The 13,597-nt window shown below is 41.8% G+C and overlaps 1 protein-coding gene across 2 annotated transcripts in view; it reads left to right on the forward strand.

Annotated features, from left to right (window-relative positions):
• The window catches only part of DOCK1 (dedicator of cytokinesis 1), a 502,522-nt gene that overhangs the window by 66,434 nt on the left and 422,491 nt on the right, over positions 1 to 13,597 (forward strand). For both annotated transcript variants that reach the window (XM_046651107.1, XM_046651115.1), the window contains exons 6-10: positions 2,346 to 2,494; positions 6,836 to 6,971; positions 7,965 to 8,122; positions 9,264 to 9,345; positions 9,757 to 9,892. In XM_046651107.1, the coding sequence (XP_046507063.1) occupies positions 2,346 to 2,494; positions 6,836 to 6,971; positions 7,965 to 8,122; positions 9,264 to 9,345; positions 9,757 to 9,892 (661 nt within the window). The remainder of the gene's footprint in view (positions 1 to 2,345; positions 2,495 to 6,835; positions 6,972 to 7,964; positions 8,123 to 9,263; positions 9,346 to 9,756; positions 9,893 to 13,597) is intronic.

The following is a 13,597-nucleotide window of genomic DNA, read 5'->3' on the forward strand; positions in this document are numbered from 1 at the left end:
TCTTTTTGGACCGTGATCTACCAACAGGATGTTTTTCTTTTCCCTGGGAACCTCCAAAGCAGCACTTCAGGGTCCAGGTGATACTCAGAAGGAACAAAGAAAGCAACATGGCCTGATATTGTGGCCACCACTGGGGGCCGTGTGCCCTTTGGTCTGCCTTGTGTTGGGGTGCAGCCGTGCTCACTGTAATAAAGTGACTGGAAAGGAAGGAGCTACTGGGTTCCCCTTTCCTTGTGTTGGAAAGGGAAACAGGCTGCTTAGGGCCCCTGGAAGAAGCATTAGGCAACCTGCATTGATGTACCCTCAAAGTTTATATTTTGATCATGAAAACTAAAATCTACTTTTAAACTGTAATAGCTGCTTATTTATGGATGCAGTAGAGGGTGATTATGATTTATTTTTTTGCTGTTTGTCTGCCTGTTGGTGATGCCCCTTATTGCTGGAGAAGAACTACACAGCCTTCTAGATTGAAGCATGTTTGTTACAGAGGTGGGGAATAGTTTACATTCTGGCTTTGTGTGCAGTTGTCCAGCTCTCCTGATCAGGAAAGAAGTCTTATTAATGCAGAGAGGTTGAGGCTCTGACATCTTCCATTTCATAGTCCCTCAGGGACTTTCTTTGCACATAAATTCATATTTGCAGAAGATTACCTTTTGTTAAGCCTGTATTTCTATTCACTGTTGATTTCTCATATGCTAATGTTGTCAGCACAAAGCAAGGGCTAGAGAGAGAAGTCAGTGCATCAATTTCTCGGGCACATAGAAAACTTCCTAAAGTCGCACAGCTGCTCTCTGGGCAGGCTTGTTGTTTTTGATTATACAGTGGTTTCCTATAAATGCACAGTAATAAGCAGTTGCAGTAATTGTTCATCAAATGTTCTCAAAAACCTAAAAGCGTAAAGTTAGCCATGAATGTTTTGTGTAAATCTGAGCAATTCTGTAGTTGGTGTTTCATGTTCAACTTAGCAATTTTTAAACAAAAATATGGCAGCAAAGCAAACTGGAATTGATGCTGACTGATATGTTAGTGGACATGGTTTTAGCCATACAACCCCAAAATAGGCATTCCTAATCTAATGATCACCTTGGTTTCCTTTTTAAAAATTTACATTTGCCTCTTACAGACTTAGTATTGGATTGGTGCAAAGCCAAAGATGCTTATAATATGTTTATATGCCTTTTAAAAATTTTTTGCTCTGTGGTTGTAGATAGGTTAGCAAAATATTAAGGATTTTAGATATTTGATAAGGCTTTAGAGAAATGGACCAGCAGAATTACTAAGAACGGAACAAACATAATTTTGAAATAAACCATTAATTTTGACCATTTCATTTTCATTTAAGAAGTTAAAATTAGGATGATAGTATAAAGAAGAGCTCGTGGGATGTAAAATAGCCTGAAGGGTGTTATATGATGGGTGGGTGGTGGGGATCTTAGACACTGCTAGACAGAAGGTCAAATACTAGAAATAGTGGAGTGAGAGATTCAGATATGTAGAGGAGAAGTTATTTTAAAAAGTAGAAATGAACACATTTTAATTTTTTAGGGGCCATGATGTTTAGGATTTTATCAAGTTGGGTTTTACCCAGATTTCTTTTCATGGAAAGAACCACTGGGTTCTTTTTCCTTTGGGCAATCCCTAACTCCCTTGATGAATCGTCCTCTTGAAGTTGCAAAACTATGCTCTTTGTACCATTCATCCCCTTGAGATGCGTAGAAAGTGATAGGAAGTGTGAATTTTGTGTCTTATTTGCATTTCCCTTTTGGTATAAACACACAAAGAGCTCGTAGATTCAGATTTGGCTTCCTGGAGAAGATTCTCTGTGTGTGCTGCGTGAACCAGTGTGCCAGGAGAGCCCAGCGCGATGTTCTTTTCTAGCTCAGTGGACAGCCAGGTCTGGGGGTTCATTTTCTCAGTGTGCTGAGAATGGTCCAGGGCGAAGGGTATTCTGAAGACTCAATAGGCAAGATCTTTAGGCTGAGACACTTTCTGAGGGAGTTTCAAGGGATACTCGTCCATGTGCCAGACGCTAGAAGCTCGTGGGCTGGCTTTGAGGCTCCAAGTCCAGATCCTGCCTTAGTCAACTTCTTGATTCAGTGGTACATACTCTGGAGTGTTGGATGGCATATTGAGGATTGTGAATAACTTTTTATCCTTTTAATCTTTTAGTGTTTGATAGGAACAAAATTCTGTATCATGTGTTGCAGTTTCATGCTAAAAACATCTTTTAATTTGACATTAATTGAAACCTATCTTATAAAGCATATACTGTACTTAGATTTGAAAAAAAACCCACAATACTATTTTATATCAAAAGCTTTACCATTGGCCTTTCCCCCCCGTAGCAAGATAACAGGGAGATGTTTCGAAGTGTACGACACATGATCTACGACCTTATTGAATGGCGATCGCAAATTCTTTCTGGAACTCTGCCACAGGATGAACTCAAAGAACTGAAGAAGAAGGTGACTGCCAAAATTGATTATGGAAACAGGTTTGTTTATTTGAAAGATGATTTCATGCTTAAATTATCCAATATAATAACATCACCATAAGCCTTGCAGAGACTAAAATCATATTTTATCATAAAATAAAATTTCTACCTTCAAAATAATGGCATGGTTTTCTTTTTTAAAAGGATGAGGTATTTTTTATTGGATCCTGAAAATCAGGAGTTTCTCGAGTCATTGTTGAAACCTGTTCTTCAAGTGATGGAGTCAAGAAGTCAGGGCTAGGGTATCCTGTCATTTTCCGTCCTCTGGAGGGGACCCCACAATGATTCCCCCTGACAAGGAAATTTTACTTTCTGCTTACAGTGTTTGACTTTGAGTCCAGGCGTGGGGATACTTTGTGCAGAAACAAGTACCAGGTTTCTTTCTGTGGAATGCTAAGTTCCTAGAATTGGAAGGGATTTCAAAGGTCACCTTACAACTTGTCGCCAGCATAGCATGTCAGATTTGGCAACCCAAAATACAGCCAGCTAACTTTGAATTTCAAATGAGCAACAAATAATTGTTTTGCAAGTATGTCTCATTCAAAAGTTCCCATCTACAGGGACCTCCACCCAGTTCTGCTTGAATGCCTTTGGCAATGGTGTGCTCACTGCCTCATGGAGCTGCATGTTCTAGTGTTAGCAAGTGATTCTGATGCTGACAGGAAGTGAGGTTCAGTCATCCTAATTTTGCCAGGTTCTGTAGCCAGAATGAGGCCGTGCCCTTTCACGCTGAATAACTGTTGGGTTGTTCCGTTTGTCAGAGCTGCAAGAAGCCTTAAAAATGATCTTGTCAACTGGTTCCCAAATGCTGGTGTCTCTCAGAACCACTTGGAGAGCTTTCAAAATACAGAATCCTGGGATCCAGTCCTTAAGATTCTGATTGCTGATGCTTGGAATGCTGGCTGGAAATCTCAGTTTTTAAAAATAGACTTGGGTCGTGATGGACAGCAAGCAGATTGGGACACCCTTGGTTTAGTCCAACCCTCTCATTTTACACATTAGGATGTAAAGTTCAGAGAATAGGAGAGGTTTTCCATTTAGCTGAAGGGAGCCCTGGAAAAACTAAAGAAACTTTTTGTAAAATCAGAATTATACAGGGCTTACCCTGTGGCTGAGTGGTTAAAGTTCATGTGCTCCGCTTCAGCGGCCCAGGGTTTCGCCAGTTCGGATCCTGGGTGTGGACCTAGCACCGCTCATCAGACCATGCTGAGGTGGCATCCCACATAACACAACTAGAAGGACCTGCAACTAGTATATACAACTATGTACTGGGGGGCTTTGGGGAGAAGAAGAAGAAGAAAAAAAGAAAAGATTGGCAACAAAAAAAGAGAAAAGGTTGGCAACAGATGTTAGCTCAGGTGCCGATCTTTAAAAAACCCTCAGAATTGTAACATAATTTTGTTTTCTGGTAATTCATACTTCCAACTGTGAAAAGTTTCTGAAAGCAACATTATTAGTAAGATGTAGTGGTTGGATTAGAAAGGCTATAGGAGAAGGTTTTGGTTTTTTTCCCAGACAGGCAGACTTCTGGGTATAGGATATTAGATACTGTTGCAGTGAAACCCATTTCAAGACCACCTGCCTAAAAAAAACCAAACTTTTGGAGCTTTGATTTTATTTTCTATTGGAGTATCATATTTTGAACTTATGTTCAGAGACCACCTGGTTAATTTGGCCGTGGGAATCTACCAAAGGACATTACGTCACAGAACAATCTAGTTAAGAAAGGAAGTGTTTCCAAATGCAATTTACTACTTTGATAGGAAATGCAATCCTTAATCAGATGGTTTTTTGCCTGAGGAACTCAGGTCTACTCCATAATTTCTCTAATGTCCAATGCTCTGTGCATATCTTTCTAGTTCCTTCTTCAGAAAACAAAATAATACGAAATAAAATCAAAGTGTTGAAAGTTCAGTTTTAAGATGATTTCTGGGAGATATTTGAGAATGTGATTATGGTCATGGACCATCTCTCGAGAAAATCGCACATACATAATACACACACAGACAGTTTTGCATCTAGTTTCAGGGGGATTCCGCCCTGCTTTTGTCACAGGTGCTTCAGGCTTCCATGGAATTAATCTCTAATGGTGTTAGAGCCTCTTCCTCTGCCAAGATGCAGCTTCATGGCGGAAGCTCACGTTGCATTCAGAACCACCTGAGCACTGATTGCTGAGAACAGCGCGTAGAATGGTTGGCATGAAGAAGATCCATGACAGGCCACTTCCCGTGATGATTTGCCTGTGGCATTCTGGAAAGAGCATTGGCTCTGCCATGAGAGCCTTCTGGCCCAGAATCCAGGCTCTGGGCTCTTCTAGATGTGTCTTTGAGCTTAGGTGTCTTCATTTGTGAAACGGCTCTGATCATCTCTCCTGGCAGGACTGGGGTGAGGAGCACATTGCAGGATGTACAGCAAGTTGGCACATGGCCTGGGCCCCCGTTCCTCAGGGAGCCTGACTTTGTGTGGCCTGCAGGACCTTCTCGCCCAGTCATCCTAAAGCCAAGTGCTTTGTAGCTCTGCTTACACCAGCGCTGATCCCCTCTCCACCCTCGGTAGCATGGACTCCACCCACACCCACACTGACCCCACCCACACCAGCACTGACCCCGCCCACACCAACACTGACCCCGCCCACACCAACACTGACCCCGCCCACACCAGCGCTGACCCCGCCCGCACCAGCACTGACCCCGCCCACACCAGCACTGACCCCCGCCCACACCAACACTCACCCCGCCCACACCAGCACTGACTCCTCCCAGGGGCAGGTTTCAAGGCAGAGATAAGCAGTAATATTTGAGAGAGAGGGGCTTTATCTCATTAGTGAAACATGTTTCAAAGACGACTAATGAGAGCTTAAAAGATTAAAAAAAAATGTCTTTCTGTTCCTCTTGAGGCACCCACAACTATTGCAACTACCGAGGCTGTTTCCATGAAGAAGGAAAAACCTCTGTTTGTTTAAAAGACTGTTTAGCCTCATGCTGCTGACAAGCCTAGTGGGTCCTGCTTCACCATCAGTGAATTTGCTCTGTAGATAGTAAAGGAAAAGATGAGATTTTTGTCATTGCCTTCCACACGGTGCAGCGGTCCAGCGTAACTCTCAGAGCTAAACCTGTTTGACACATTATCAGACTTGCATCCAGCTTTAAGGTGTGTGACCTTCAGAGAAGTCAGCGATTAGTTTGTTTGGATGGAGTCTTTATTGCCCAGTCAGCTTTCCTCTTAAACTTGTAACTATTAAAGACATTCTCTAATTGAAATTTATTTTTCTTTCAAAAGACTCTTTCCTTTGTTGTGTGGTTAAAAAAAAAATTTCCTGCTTTTATAGGCTTGTTAATAGCAGGAAGAAAATCCCAAAGGCAACATATAAGGCCTCTGTGGTTAAGATCCTCATGTCTTATTAAAAAGAAAATTAGAACACAGCACCATAGCGCAACTCTTGGTTTCTTTCTGTAATTGCCTTTGTTTATTCTTTAAAGAAAAACCATGGTAAAAATCCTCTAACAATTTCTTTGGACTTTGGGGATTGGAGAGAATGTTGCCAAAAAATATTTCCAGATATAGACAGACAGATTTATTAGCCAGGTGCTGCTCCTGTTTTGAGTTGGCTACTACGTTTAGCCATCTGGCCCAAGTTGCTTAATGTTATTGTGGGTAACTTCCATATGTTTGCTGTTGAAACACAATAGAACATCTTTATCAAAACATCTGATGGGCTAATTTAGGGATTAGCACTGACTCTAGGTGGAAGGAAAGCTGTGTGGTGGAACCTACCAGAGACAGTGGTGAATAAAGACAGTGGTGGGTGTGCCTTTGCTCCAGCTTTTCCTCTCTCCTTCCTCTCCCCAAGCCAGTGATGATGTCACAACCACCAATCTATGTCTTTGGGAATATGAGTGTGCATGTGACTGCATATATATATAGATATATATATATATATAGAGAGAGAGAGAATGCATATATATACACACGCTATATACACACACATGCACACACAAATATATATATATTTAATTCTCTAAAATATATTTAGCATGTGTGTCCATACTCTTCACAGGGTAATTAGTAACATATTTTATTTGGGCTTTGTAGATCTATAAAATTTCTCATTGTAAGACAAAGTCACTATTGGACTTTGGAAATTAATTTTTTTTTCAATTCCAAGGATAATGTTTTAAGTTATAAAAAAGTGACCTTTCAGAATTATGTTCCCTAATATTTGTGGGTGACCCCAACTTTCTGTGATGTTTTCATCAGCTCAGTTGCTGGGACTGAAGTTGTGTTATCGAGTTCAAAGCCCTTGGTTTGTGTCCATGAAGTTCTGAATTCTTGTTGTTCTAGAATTCTTGATTTGGACTTGGTGGTGAGAGATGAAGATGGGAACATTTTGGATCCAGAACTAACTAGCACGATTAGTCTCTTCAGAGCTCATGAAATAGCTTCTAAACAGGTGGAGGAAAGATTACAGGAAGAAAAAGTAAGTTCAACTCTTTGTAATATGCCATTGACATTTGGAGTATATTTTCTCAGTAACAGTTTTCAACATTAGTAAAACATCAGTGAAGCCCAGAATTGCATAACAAGGACCTGAAAAGGCACGAGTACACAGCATATTTCATACAGTGATGGTTGGAATGGAGCTCAGTGTCCAAACGTGTTGTTGATAACCTGAAAGGATGTCATCCCTTCAGGGGGATGTGCACAGCGTTGTGCTTCAACTTAGGAGGCAGGCTCTTAGTGACATTGACTTTGTGTTCTCATCTCATGGGAAACAACACTTTATTCTGCATTTCCTCTTTGATAGGAGTAGGGGAGTGAGGTATTCTAAGCTCACTGGGGACAGGGAACACCTGTCTTATTGATCTTTTTCATTGTCTATGGCCTTTAATGGTATCTGGTAGATAGTAGATAATCAGAAATTAATTGATTGATTGATTGGCTCATCCATTCATTCAGCAAGTATTTTTTGAGCATCTACTGTGTGCCAGGAATGATGAATAAGACAGAGATGAATAAATATAAATATTTATTTTATATTACATATAAATATATGAAAATAATATATTTTATTATATATATAATTTAAAATAATATAAATAAATATAAATAAGTAAAAATAAAATCCTCAGGGGGTTTGATCTGTTGGTAGAACCAAAAATTGAACAAGTAACCACACATGTAATCACCTTTCTGATTCATTGATTGACACTTGAATGTCAGTGTCTCTGAAGAAAGCACAGTACAAACTGTTATGGGATTGGGACCATTGCACAGGGAGCTATTATTTTCAGTTGGGTGCATGCGTGTTTGAGGATGTGAAGTGGGGACAAGGAAGTGACTGCATGAATGGCTATGCTGTGTTATTGCCAACTAGTTGTGCACAGTTTTCTATTCTGTAGGGAATGTAAAAAGCGAGGGTTGGCGATTGAGTGTTGCTAATGTCAACTTTCTGCTTTGTTTCCACTTACAGTCTCAAAAGCAGAACATAGAGATTAACCGACAAGCTAAGTTTGCTGCCACCCCTTCTCTGGCCTTGTTTGTCAACCTCAAAAATGTGGTTTGTAAAATAGGAGAGGATGCTGAAGTGCTCATGTCTCTTTATGACCCTGTGGAATCCAAATTCATCAGGTCAGTGACAGTCCCTGGCTGCCGTCTCTCTTGGTTGGTCAGTGTTAGGAAAGTGGCATCAGGACCCCCTAGAGTCTTGCTCTCACAGAGAGCTCCTGTGCTCTCTGGGACAGCGTGGTGTCAGCTGGCTGGGCTTTGGGCAGGGTCGGCTTTCTTGTGCCTGTGTGGATGTTTGATTGTAGAGTTTTACTCTTGTAAAGTCTTAAGGAGCTAGCAACCAAAGATTGAAGTAATCCTTTGTTACCTATGTTGTGTTCCTAGGATTCTATATTTCTGGACTCCCCAGATATCACTCTTCTCTTAATCTTGCCTTCTTGAACTTTTCTATAAATGTCGTTTCTGGACCTTTGACTGTTGTTATTTCTCCAACATGGTTGGCTAGAATACAGTGTCTAGAACAATGCCTGCTACATAAAGGCTCTCAATTAGTATTTGTTGAATGCAATATGGTAAATCCTGTCTCTGCCATTCTTGTCATTTTGATGTGGTCGTCTCTTTCCTGGTTCCTCTTTTGTCTCTAGTGTAACTTTCTCTTTGTCCAGATGGAAGGATTATGGTTTAAATTATGTATGTGTGTGTGTGTGTTTAAAATTCCAGTATCTACACTTGTGTTATTCAAAATTTAAAAGCTTAGTATATGATGGAAAACAGAATAAATGGGTGAATTTTACTCTCACTTCTGGAAGGGGATCATTTTTTCTTGATATTTTGTATTTTTAGGTCATAGTCGACTTGTCATAGGCTCTGAAATAAACTTGCAGTGTTTATTTTATGCTATAAATGAATGAATGGTGAATTTTATACTATAGTCATTCTAAGTGAACAAATATGCTTTTAAAATAAAAAGCTTTGAAATACTATTTGAAAATAGTTCCATTGCAATTATAACCCTAGACTTCCAAAATTAAAACCTCTCAAGGATTTTGTACACGCATTCCTCGAATACTCCCTTGTAAGGGAAGTTACTTATCTTCTGTGCTAATGGAAGGGTGGCCTATTTGATGTTGTTGATATTTCTGAACTCATGTGGTTGGCTGTGTGGTGGACCTCCGTAGTATTATTTATAAGTCAATGTTGATGTTCATTTGGTACCCTGTTATATTTGGAAAGTTAACTGGCTTTTATTTCTTTGTTTTTCCAGTGAAAACTACCTGGTTCGCTGGTCAAGTTCAGGATTGCCCAAAGATATAGACAGATTACATAATTTGCGAGCTGTTTTTACTGTAAGTGCACTCGAAGAGCTTCCGTTGAGTCACTGCCCGTTCTAATGACTATTTGTAATGACCTCCTTCTGACTTCTCACCACACTAGATATGAGTCCTTGGATGCCTGTAATGCATGGCACTTTAGTAATAATGAAACGCCTTCCCGGAAATCTTCTGGGTCTCTAACTTCCCTTAAAATCCCCATGACGAAGATTTACTCCAGCACTTCTCTTAAGCTTGTATCCTAAGTTCACTCAGCGTTAATTGACTGTCGTTATTCAGTTCCTTTTTGTCATGTGAATAACTTACTAAAATGCTAAAAACTGGCCCACGAAAAGAGTCTCAATCCATCTTTTTACTGTCTGTTTCAATTGAACCTGCACTGAGTAATGGTTCTCCAACATAACTTATGGAAATTAATATTTCTAGGACCTTGGAAGCAAAGACCTGAAAAGGGAGAAAATCAGTTTTGTTTGTCAGATCGTTCGAGTGGGTCGCATGGAGCTCAGGGACAACAACACGAGGAAGCTGACCTCGGGCCTGCGGCGGCCTTTCGGAGTGGCCGGTAATCCATTTCTCTCCTTTTTCTTAAGTTTCAAAATCATCCCATTCACCCTGAGTTGCAGCTGCTGCTGAGTATTGGCCAGTGGGCCGCTTTGATTTATAAGCTTATCTGTTGGAGAGAAAAAACATCTATTAGTTCTTTTCTCTGTGCTTTCAAGTCGACGTGCAGCTCAGGGTGCTTCAGTCCACAAGTTTCAGACGTAAATTATACATTTGGTTTTAAAGTGGATCGCATCTCCTGGGGGGAGAACCTGACCCACATTCTCAGCCTGGCGGGAAGCCAGTCGGTGGAGGTTGGCAGGGTTTCTGGACTTGGTGATTGATTGATGGAGGAGCGAATTTGCACAGAATGGTCAAAGTGATAAAGAGGAAGAAGGAGAAGGAGCCGTGAAGAGGACATGGTTATCTCAAAATAGGTGCTTTTTATCCTCCATATTTGTGTTGTTATTTTGGCAACAGCACAAGAAAAGTGAGAGATTAGTTAACTCTGTTCAGGAGAGATAAAAGTGTCCCCACCAAGTTCTAATTAATTTACTTCTTTCAATGTCGCTCTCGTTTTTCACAATTTGGGAAGTGATTTTCTCTCACTATGGGATGTTGCATTGGAGTTTCATCACGTGGACCTTATTTATTCTTGTCCTTTTTGTGGTCCTTTAGCACTTACAGGATTATGGGTGTGGGAAAAGTTCTTCGTTTCTGATGTGTAGCTGGATTTCTCGTGTGAACAGCAATGGGAGACATTCTTTGCCTTGGCGCCTGGGAAACTCAGGGCTTAGTTTTTGTTTGTTTGTCTCTTCTAAATTGATTTTACTTTTAGAGCAGTTTTAGCTTCAAGCAAAACTGAGCAGAAAGTACAGAGATTTCAGAGTTCCCATGTACCCTCTGTTCCCACACACACAGCCTCACCCATCAACATCCCCCACCAGAGTGGTATGTTTGTTACAATTCATGAACCTATGTTGGCACATCGTAATCACCCAAAGTCCATGGTTTACAGTAGCGTTCACTCTGGGTGTTGTACATCCTCTGGGTTTTGACAAATGTATAATGACACGTGTCCATCATTATAGTATCATCAGAGTTTTCACTGCTCTAAAAGTCTTCTATTCTCTGCCTGGATTATTTTTGAAAAACATATAAAATCATTTAAGTTAATGATTCGCTACTTCATAAGGATTAAATAATAACAATGATATAGGCATTAATGAGAAAGAGGTGGGGCCGGCCCGGTGGCACAGTGGTTAAGTTCACACATTCTGCTCAGCCGCCTGGGGTTCGCCACTTTGGATCCCGGGTGTGGCCCTATGCACTGCTTGTCAAGCCATGCTGTGGCAGGTGTCCCACATATAAAGTAGAGGAAGATGGGCACAGATGTTAGCTCAGGGCCAGTCTTCCCCAGCAAAAAAGAGGAGGATCGGTGGCAGATGTTAGCTCAGGGATAATCTTCCTCAAAAAAAAAAAAGAAAGAGGCACATTAATTCACTTTACTTCCATTTACCAACAGGGCTATATTTATGGAGTTCCACTGAATTTTCTATTTGTGAGTGAAATTTTGAAGGTGACATTGCCTTTCTGAGTCCCCACACCCCTGGGCTCTGGAAATCCTTTCACATTTTCATCACTTAGTACCTGAATATTTACTTTAAAATTGTGCCTCTATTTTTCAGGACCTGTAGCATCATTTTTCTTTGTTTCTGAGGAAGATTCACCCTGAGCTAACATCTGTACCAGTCCTCCTCTGTTTTGTAGGTAGGTTGCTGCCACAGCATGGCAGCCAACGAGTGGTATAGGTCTGTCCCCGGCTGCCAAAGCGGAGAGTGCCGAACTTAACCAGCAGGCCACTGGGGCTGGCCCCCAGAACCTGTAACATCTTTTATATGTAATCTGATATTATAGTTGAAATACCTGTAAATTTTAGGGAATTCTTTTTTCTCTTTCCCGCCTCTATGATAGCTTTAATGAGATACTGTATTTGCACCTGAGGTGTATTAAGCTTCCCTTTACGTGACCAGAGCAATCTTTGACAGTGTATGCAAGTTGGGCCTCTTTCCAACACTGATGCTGTTGATTCTCTGGTTATTAGATCGCCAACAGAGTGAGAAGTTTGTATGAGTGCACAGTTATATTTCTTAAACAATGATGACATCCAGACCAGAGGCTAACATTTTCTTCTCCTTTTGATTAAAATGGGGATTTTTCTCAGCTTTCACAGGTTGACTTTTGAGGCTCCAGGAAGGCCTGGGGAGGAGGGGTGGAGAGGTTGATGGTTACAGATCTGGCTGATACCACAGTGGTGTCTCATCATTGGCAGCGTGCTCCTTCCTCTCGGTGGAGTCTGGAGTTAGGCGACCTTTGGGAAGCAGACCAGAGCCTCCCAGCGCTGGAGTTCTCTGTGGATTACTGACTCCCGGGTTCTTCTCTGGGGGCCGGCAGGGAGCCCTGACACAGTTCCCTGTTTTTGGAGGCCCCACCTGTGTCATGTCGGTAGTGGTACTTGGGCCTCTGCTTGGGTCCCTGGCCACAAGGCTGCCATTGTCTGGTCTGCAGACTTCTGCTGACCGTGTGGATGGACCCCGTGGGTTTCTGTTTTCTTCTGTCTGGACTCGTGTGTGTGGCTGCTCCCCTCTGCTCCTCTCTGGTTGGAGCCTTCTCCCAGCTTTGTGGCTGCAAGAACCTGTGTGAAGGGCTTCAGAGACACCTGGGACGCACTTTTTCCTTTTGTTGGAAAATATCAGATGTGTCACTGTTCGAGTAGGTTTCCAGGTCTGGGGGATGTCCCTCTGCTCCCCTCCAGTGCAGCGACAGCCAAGCTATTGTTGGTTACTTGTCTCCACTCCCCACCTGGTGATGTCCTGTTCATCCCCGGGTGCCAAGCACCGAGTGGGGCGAGGGCTGAGGGGACAAGTGCTCTCTCAGCTTCCACTTCTTTCTGGAGGGGCCAGCTTTCCTCAAGCTGTGTGGATGGTGTGTTTCTGTAAATTATAAGTAAGGATCTGAGCATTCTGCTTATATATATGTTCCAGCTTCCTACTGATGTCTCTGCTCTGACACGGGGGAGTATGTTTCATCATGTGATTTGGCCATGTAAATTTTTGGCACAAAAGGCAAATATTTTAATGCATTGGTTCTTAACCCTAACTGTGCATGAGAACAGCCTGGAGCTGTTAAAGCATATTGTTGCCCAGGCCCCTCTTGAGCCAGTTCAATCAGAATCTCCGCTTTAACCAGCATCCCCTGTGAGCCTCTGTGGGCAGTGCAGTGACTGGCCGGGTGCTGCCATCCGACTACCTCGCCTCCCTCGATACACGGTGGCATCAGCCTGGGGCCTACTTTCATAGTACCCGCTTCTAACCACTTAGGACCTCCTCCGACCTCACGTTCTCTTTCTGGTTAAGAAGGGACACTTCTCCGCCTCACAAAGTCAGTCAACTTTCTGGTAACCATATTCTGTTCATTTGTCTGCAACGCCAATTTCCATGTACGAATTTAAGTTTGAAGCTTTATCCAGGATAACTTCTGCATGTTGTGTCGACAGAGCCCAGTTCCTTAAATTGAGCAAAGTGTTCAGGCACCTGTGAGCCTATGGTTCTCAGTCTTCTATTGGAAATACTAGGTGACATTTTTTTTTTTTCCTTTTCCATGATGTAAAAGTGATATAAAATTGTAAAAATCATTGAAAAGAAAGAAAAGCGTAATTAAAACGTAA

This window comes from Equus quagga, chromosome 2, assembly GCF_021613505.1.
Source record: "Equus quagga isolate Etosha38 chromosome 2, UCLA_HA_Equagga_1.0, whole genome shotgun sequence".
Lineage (NCBI taxonomy): Eukaryota > Metazoa > Chordata > Mammalia > Perissodactyla > Equidae > Equus > Equus quagga.